Below are 8,819 nucleotides of genomic sequence, written 5' to 3' on the forward strand. Positions count from 1 at the left end.
TTCCCGATTAGTAGCCCATTAGTAGACCGCATTTAGAACCGTAATCTCATACAACGCAAATGCATCACAGGAAAATGCAGCCTTTGGCTCCATGAATAAGCTATTATAGCAAGTCATACTGATGATAAGAGTTTTTTTTTTTTTTTCAGACAGATTTTTGCCCACAGTGTGCAACTCGAGGAGTGCTTCATGGTTTCTTTTCTGTGTGCTGTAGCCATGGAGACAGTATGTGGCATGTGGTTTTATACTTGTGCTACAAAGTGGAGTCTCTCTTTGGAAGAACAGCCTCAGACCATGAAGATGAATAGAGGAAAGAATGCATGCGTTCAATCAGTCCAAGCATCCTGTTCTAACCTCCAATTCCTAAACACAAATCTGTTAGGTGTCTCTAATCTTTGGTGCAAGATCAGAGTGATCAAACACTTGTGTAGAGGAAAAGCCATAATATTTCTACAGGGACTTAAAAGTGTGACTCTGGTGGTCAATAGTAATTGTAATTGCGACCTACCGAATTAAATCTGATATTTTATTAAGCTCTTGTGGCATTTATATTCTGTAGCATTCCCTGTGTGGTAACTTTGCAGTGCTGCTTGAACAGCATCCTTGCAAAGCAATTCACATCTACTTTAACAACATTATTTGATACAACTTAATGGGGAGCTGATAGATATTGTTCATATCTATTAATATATTAAAGCCACTGTTTGAGACAGATAGATTGTGGTAGGGAATTGCTCACTGAATAGTCATCCTATTCATTCTGCGCCTCATCAGGCCTGTTTTTTGTGCTGCATAATACAGTGAAGTCTTATTAAGGCCCTCCTTATCTTACTGACTGAAAGTAAGATTGATTTAGGATCGATCAGCTTTTTTCTTAGTTAGTTGCATAGTTTTAACATCATTTCTAAATTCATCACTAATAGCTTATGAATAATGCATTGCTTTCTGCTATATTGGCACAAATGACACAGAATTAGTCCCAGATTGTATTCATGCTATAATGACATTCAGACTTCATTTAGATGCTACTGACCATAGTCCCAGCAGTGATAGAGCAGCTGACATGTATGTATGTAACCTGTAGTTTTAGGAACGTCAGACTTTTGGAAAAACAGTAGTTTTTACAGGCTTTCTAATGCCAGGAAACTTTGGTTCAGCTACAATGCATTTCCTTTCTACCTTGTAACAAAATTGTTGAATTTTACATACCAAATCAATACCTAGAATATTTGAAATACATTGCTCTATAAAAGCTGTGCAGTGATTTTAATAGTATTTGCTTTATTGAAGTTAATGTAACTGGACAAATGCCATGATATATGCAAGGAAAAACTGATATGGTCTAAAAAATTGATTATTCTAAATTTAGGTGATCCATCAAAACAGTCACTTTTTAAATAAAAAAATGCTTGTGTTCAACTAGCTGTTTGTTTCTTTTTATTAAAAACAGTAAAATACAAACACACAGGTACCCTACAATATGACTTAGAACAAGAAATTCTAAGAAGCCAGGCAAAGCAGTGAATAACAGAGTAGGTTTGTCTGTCGAGGTTGATCGTGTGTGAACAGGCGTGATACTGAGGTGTGTTGTGGAGACATGACGGGGAGATGGCTGGTCAGTCCTCCCTCATCACGATGAACAGATGGTAACTCAGGGTTAGCTCGTGGAGGAGTGCCAACAAGAAAGCCCATGTGTGTGTCACATTAAAATCCATTGTTCGAATTAATGTTTTGTCCATGATATTCTTCGAAGACCTAAAAAAAAATCTTCTGGATGGATTTTAAGCAGAGATTGAGGGCAGTTGTCTGTATATTATTTATTAATGAAATGTGAATTATTCAAACAGTTGAAAACATAAATGGTTTGTTGCACTTAATTGTTTTTAAAAATGTAGATATTGTAATAGTCATCTGCAGAAACGCAAACACATTTTTCCTAGCAATTTTGCTTACAGTGAGCTTCCTAATGTGTAACTGGTTGTAGGTTACCTGATTTAATGGTAACCCAAAACATTCTGCAGTAATGCAGTATAATTACTTAAAAACTGTCTCAGATGAAAACAAAGACTTTTGTTAACAGCAATTTGTTGTATCATTGTGTGTGTTCATTTTTGCATTTACTTTTAATAAAAAAAACAACAACTTCTAGGTAGGAATGCAGACTTCATGTGAACAGCTCATTTTAGCATGCAGTGTCTCCAGTCTAAATAAAGCTCTTACCTGTTACTGTAGTTTGATTACATACATACTGCCACCTCCAATATACTAAGTTAACTCAGGATTTTAAAATAATGACTGGTTGTCAAGTTGCTCAGATACAGCATTGTGTTGTGGCTGTTGGCATGAAATCTTCTATTACCCTGTTTAGTAAATGAGCACCTACGTCTGTTAAATTTTAACCCAGTCATCTTCACATGAATCAGGCCAAAAAGGTTGTTGTTGTAGATTTATTTAGAGAAATATAAATTAAATGGACTAAAATGATTTCAACATAACATGCACACATATTGAAAGTACATTCAGTAGTATCTCTTTTATCTCTTTCCACAGGCTGTGTTGATTTTGAATCACACTGAATGGAGAGCTCTGAAGTTCTGTTAAGATGACACGGACGCATCCCCCTGATATACTGGCATCGACTCTATATCAGGACATTACTCTAAATCCCATCACCGACCACTCCATTTCTCTCCACTCCTCCCGGCAATGTGACTTGAAAATGATTGATAAACCAGAAATCATCAACAAAAGACACTGCCGTAGCTTTGACTTCATTGAGTCACTGGATGACCCGCAGTCCCTCTCATCCTCAATGGAGTACCCTTACAAGAGGACTGAGCATCAGACATTAAACAAAGATCTAATGTGGAATGGACTAGATCAACAAGGACATCTTCGCTTTTCATCCCCTGATCTGTTTAACACCAGGCAGTTCCAGCAGCACACCAGCCAAGACAAAACCAGCCATCTTACGTGGTCGGATTCTAAAAAGAGAACAAGATCTAAAAGTGCTCCCAGAATTAAGGCCACTCTCACTCCTGTGCCCATCTCAGTGTCTCCTCCAGGAGCCAGGAAGGGGAGGGATGCACCTCAGGCTGCGTCAGATACCTTGAGGACTTCTGAAACACATCGAGAATCCTACTCTTCAAACAGGGCTTTTTTGAATGAGGTGCATCCTATCAAACTGCAGCCTCATTCTCCTCTCTATGTCTCAGACTGTTTTGAGGAGGACAAACCAGATAAACCAGCCATAACCCCTCATGTCAGGTGCCGTGTGGATATTAAACCAGATGCTGCTGTACTGCAGCACACATCCAGGCAGGTTCCCAGTGTACGAACTGAGCATCTCTGGCAGAGATACTCCCAAGCCAGTAGCAGTAGAGGTTTGTATGTACCACGGCAGATTGTATCCTCACCAACGCCCACTCCAAGCGAATGCTACAGTGGAGACTTTAGACAAGGATACCACTACACCACCAGCATGTCTCCCATCTCTTACCAGCATCTAGATATGCACAGAATGCCATCGCCAACAGCACCATATCTGAGTCAAGAACAAAGAGCTTACTCAAATCCTAACATACCGACCAAGTTTTTCTATACAGAGGACCCTGTTCGATATCCGGTCCATCCCTATTCTAGAGCATACTTTCAGGATGATCGGTCCAGTTTAACCAGCCATGGTAGTACAGTGACTAGTCAGTATGATCCAAGGACTCGATGGGTGCACACCCTTCCCGTCAGGTCGTATTACACAGACCACCTGTCCAACAGAGAACCAGCACACTCTGTATATGGTAGGCCTTACTCCACAAGTGAGGCAGGATCGTACTTTTCTCAAACTCCTTTATCCCGAGGTTACTATGGAGATGACAACCGGTTCAATCCATACCATATGAGTAGCTCAAGGGTGTTTTATTCCAAACCATTCGGCTCTCCTGAGGAGCAGTACTTTCCATCCCGGCCATATCACACAGAGGGTCGTCGACGCCCTCGAATGTCCCAGGCCTTTTCAGATGACTGGTATCGCTCTAGTATATCCGGTTACTCTAACCAGTCCTCTCAGCATACACCACCAAGAGTAAGGCAAGACCCCAGTATACCCCCATGGTTTACTGGCAGCTGTGCGGAGACAAGTAGACTAGGAGCAGAGGTAAAAAACCACTCAAAGTCTTGGGACAATATTTTATATCCACGGCATGACAGAGAGCAAACGGTGCCTCGTGGACGAAGCTATGAGAACCTGTTTTATCAAGCTAGGCAGGCAGCATCCTCAGATGTTACATCTCAGCCTGTTATACTTAACCTCTCAAGTTCGCCAAGGCGCTACGCGGCACTGTCACTCTCTGAAAACTCATTAGAGAGGGGCTCAAGCAATCCGTGGAGGAATACCAAGACTGGGCACTGGTTTGTGACACCTGAGATCACCATAACAGACAATGACATATGTGCAGCCAAAGGCAAGCAGCGCGATGTGCACTCTGTCAGCTGGGATACTTTGGACGGTGAAAAGACACCATCTCCAAGAGAAGTAGCCCTGAAGCAGCCCTCCACCACAGCAGACATAACCAAAGACAGGAAACACAACAACTTCTCACTCCAGCAGAGTCTAGAGCAACTGGATGAACTCTTAGCTGATTTGGTTGTTGATTATAAACCACCAACTAGCAGAAAGTCAAGTGAAGACCTTTTGGACCAGCTAAAACAACTCATTTCTGAAGACGATGACAAAGACAGAGTATCTTCTGGACTTGAAAACTTAGGATGTCTGAACACACAGCTCATGTCCTCTAAATCCAGCCCTGACACAATCAAAGACCCTGATAGTGGGTGCGATGCTTTACAAAGGAGTGCAGAAGAATGTTCTCCAGACCACAGCACAGACGAAGACGACACTATGGTGTGTGCTAACAAGAAGTGCAACCGGACTGAGAGTATGTTCAACGCGTGCTTGTACTTCAAATCATGTCACAGTTGCTACACCTTTTACTGCTCACGAAATTGCCGCAGGGATGACTGGGAGACCCATAAAGAGACCTGTTTGTACGGTCGTGTCAGCAGCGTTTGTCGACACACTCTTAAGTTCTGCAGAGAGAATTCAGAGATCCACAAAGCCTTCTCTCGCGTTGCTAAAGCTGGCTACCTCTCCAGAGGGAGAGGCGTTCTCTTTCTGGGTTTTGCTAATCCAGAGACAGCTGACAACTTCCTGCAAGTTGGGCTCGAGAGCCTCCTCATGTCTCCCACATACTTATCTCTCAGAGAGCTGGATGGCTTCAAGGACAACCTAGGTGAATACTGCAAGGAACTGCAGCAGGCAGGTAACGAGTACGACCCCAATGAATGTTTCCTTTTGAATGTATCCATTGCTGTTGGTGAACTAGTGCCTAATAGACCTTCACCAAGGGTCCAAGCACCAACAGTTCGAAAATATGCAAAGGTGTCCTTGGCCTCCTCAAGCCCTGACAAAAAGGTACTCAAGAAGGAGAGTGAAATGGAAACGCTCATCCTAACTCCGCCTCCAGGCACACCGGACATTGACAAGGAGGGGGAGGAGGGAAGAAAAGCCAGAGAGGTGTGCTTCGTCAATATCCAGCGTGAGCTCAGGACCAGGGGAGTCTTCCTTCGCCACGAGTACCCCAAAATCTATAATCAGCTGTGTGAGTTTGTAGAGAGCAACAAAAGGTTCACTCCAACTACGATTTACCCAATAGATAAGAGAACAGGGAAACAGTTCATGTGCATGATCATGGCTGCATCTGAGCCAAGAACACTGGACTGGGTGGGTACCCCTCATCTCTTGGATGATATTATATAGTATATCACTAAATAGTAATGATAATGATGTCAGTACACTACATGTACATACTGTAAATACATGGTGTGATTTAGCAAATTGAACACTGATATGGAAATGTGTGTATATATGTGAACAATCTCCCTTTCTGTCTCTCTCTTTCTCTTATTTCTCTCTGTTGCCATACACACACAAACACTCATGCACCCATAAACGCACACACACATACAATACAGTGTATTCACACACTCCTAAAAGTTGCCCTCTGTGGTTTTTGGCTTGTTTTTGATCCTGTTGCACTCAGAAGAGTTAATAGCCTGCATGTAGACTAGGCACAAACCCAGCTATTCAGGTGTTTAAGATGTGAACCTGTATGATCTGTGCAGATTCTGCAGACCATGTATGAAGCACACAGTATTTATGAACCACACATCTCATTGCCTCCACATCACAGTAGGCACAGCCAGGTCTCATGTTGTAACAGTCACCAACTTTTGATTTCTCCAACAACTGTTATATCAGAAAGTTATATTATACCTTGTTACAGTGGTTGTAATATTACAACTGTTTATTAGTACTTAAGTATTTTTTCCTAAGTATACTGTAGTTGTGTGGGTATTTTTTTTATTATTGCTATATTAGTTATTGTTTGATAGACAAAGAAATACAATCAAAACACCTATTTGTTCTCCCACTTTATTTAAGAACTTTTGTTGGAACTTACTTCATCTCATGATAAGACTTGATGTCATCCTCGTATAAATTGCTTTGTTTGAAAGTGGCCTTCAGTCGAAAAAAAATGCATTGGACACAAAGCAATGTATAGGTTTAGCTATTTCTAAAGGCTTGACAGCTCTTGACTTAGGTTGTTTGAACTACCATTGTAAATGAACAATTATTTTGCTCAAAGCATGTTATTTATATTTAGGTATTTTAATATTGATATTGCTTATAATTAAATTTATTATGTTAATGAGATACCATTTGATGCTTAGAAATGTAAGAGGTATATTATATATATATATATATTGAATATTAGATCATTTGAACACATCATGACCTTGAGACCTTATTGTAACTAATACCACAGTATGTTCTTAAACAATATGCAATAAAAGAGCAACCTTAACATCTATATTGTAAAACCCTATTTTATTATTAATATTGAACAATTCCTTGGAGCCAAGAGCGGCAAAGACTTTGTTTGCACTAAAACATAAATTATAAAATAAGAATGTTCCTAACATAGCTGCAGCACTGAACCCAGATATGATGGCCTGCTTCCATTGCCATTGTTGACTAATCTAAGGTTGCTCTTTTACTTGATATATCTTTGTGCAAGACCTTCCTCAACTTTCTATTTTGTGATGTTTATAACCTATATATAAATATATAATAAATGGAATTTAACGAGTGACCTCTTGGCTTTGCATTTCTCTTTGAATACTCCTTATCAGGCATTTGAACAGAAGAGCAAAATAACTCCATAGGACTGACATACACATTGATAGGCATCAGTCACTCGTCCTTTTGGCTCTTCAGCTGGGGTGTTTAAGGTTTCACACTATTTTGTTATGCACATGTAGGAATATTCAAACAGGAAAAATAAGAAGAATCAATCCCCTTCCTTAAAAGTAGAGAGAGACTATGTGCATTACAAAAGAATTACTAGCTTTGTATGAAGTGCAAAACATGTCTCAAAACACAGGCATCAGGTTGAAATCTTTCAAATTGTGTCATTATTTTAATGCTGCTCTCCTGATGTCAAGATTATGACTCAGCATTAATACAAGAGTGTATGACATGGAGATGAAAATGTTTTGTTTGTGTAAGTGCATCTGATGCCTGTTAACACACATCCCTCCAGAACTTGGGGGGATGTGGTTTGGTCCCTTCTGGTCCCTTATGCTGAGACACTGCTTTGAGTTTCAAATTGGTTGAGATGTGGAGATTCTCTCATCCTTTTTGTTCTATGAATGTGCTATAATATATCTGATGAATGCTATTGTGTTGCTCACTACAGGATTTAGAGTTTCCTCATTCTTCTACGTTATTAGACCACCGCCTAGTGGAGAAATGCATGTATTACTTTCACCAAAAAGAATGGTTCAGTACTACATTATGCCCTCTATCTGCATCCTGCTATCCTTAATGAAAAACCTTCCCTTCAAAATATCAAAATGAAAAAGTGGATGGAATTTTGTTTTGCCTAGGTTACTCTAATCACAGTGTAGTATTAGAGTGCTGTGTCAGGGGATGAGGTTCAGGTTAACGTTCTGCTTTAGTGGCCTTTTTTAACCACAGTGCTGAATATGAATGACTCACGACAAAAATGAAAGTGCACCTCAGTCAAAAAGTTGGTTATAGTCCAAACACTTACTTACAAGCCTGTGTATTTTCATTATGTGTAAATTTATAAATCATTATGATTTTTGTCAGACTGTTGCATTCAGAGCCATTAATAATTTAAATGCATTTGCTGAAACACTGAGCGGCTTGGATATTTTCCTGTGATCTCATTTTTCAGTCTGCAGCAACTTTCAGTGTGTGGTCATATCATGAAGTCAAGTCAAAGCAACTATACTCATTAAGAACATTAGAAAACATATTGCGATGGCATAGTACTGTACAATTTCAATACACAAAATCAACGGTCCCTGCTCTGGTTAATCTCAGAAACATCTATGTTGTTTGTCAGCTTTGAGTGGTTGGCAGCATCACAGCTCAGTTCTCAGTGTCACTGTGAGAGAGCGTACAAAGGGGCACGGGTGGCCAGGATGGTCGCCAGTATAGTCATGTACATTCAAGTGGTATCTGTACATCAAGTTTTGGTTTTACAAATAAAATAAAATAAAACATTTATCCAGTGCTGCAGAATTATTGTGTCACACAGGATCCAGGCAGATTCAAATAAACGTTGATGTTTTGGAAAGAATATAAAGAAATACATGCTGCTTTATAACCATCAAAACAAGCACTTGTTATTTCAACAGCAAGTGCACACAGCAATTTAAACATACAGACA

General features: G+C 40.0%; 1 protein-coding gene across 1 annotated transcript; it reads left to right on the top strand.

Annotated features, from left to right (window-relative positions):
• The first annotated feature begins 2,602 nt into the window (after positions 1-2,602).
• On the top strand, positions 2,603-5,815 carry unm_hu7912 (un-named hu7912). The gene has a single exon (XM_041042794.1). It carries the CDS (start codon positions 2,603-2,605, stop codon positions 5,813-5,815), a length of 3,213 nt encoding a protein of 1,070 aa, XP_040898728.1.
• Positions 5,816-8,819: the final 3,004 nt, after the last annotated feature.

This window comes from Toxotes jaculatrix, chromosome 7, assembly GCF_017976425.1.
Source record: "Toxotes jaculatrix isolate fToxJac2 chromosome 7, fToxJac2.pri, whole genome shotgun sequence".
Classification (NCBI taxonomy): Eukaryota; Metazoa; Chordata; class Actinopteri; family Toxotidae; genus Toxotes; species Toxotes jaculatrix.

Coding starts and splice junctions, on each gene's coding strand:
- unm_hu7912 (XM_041042794.1), top strand. CDS start 2,603: ATGACACGGACGCATCCCCCTGATATACTGGCATCGACTCTATATCAG.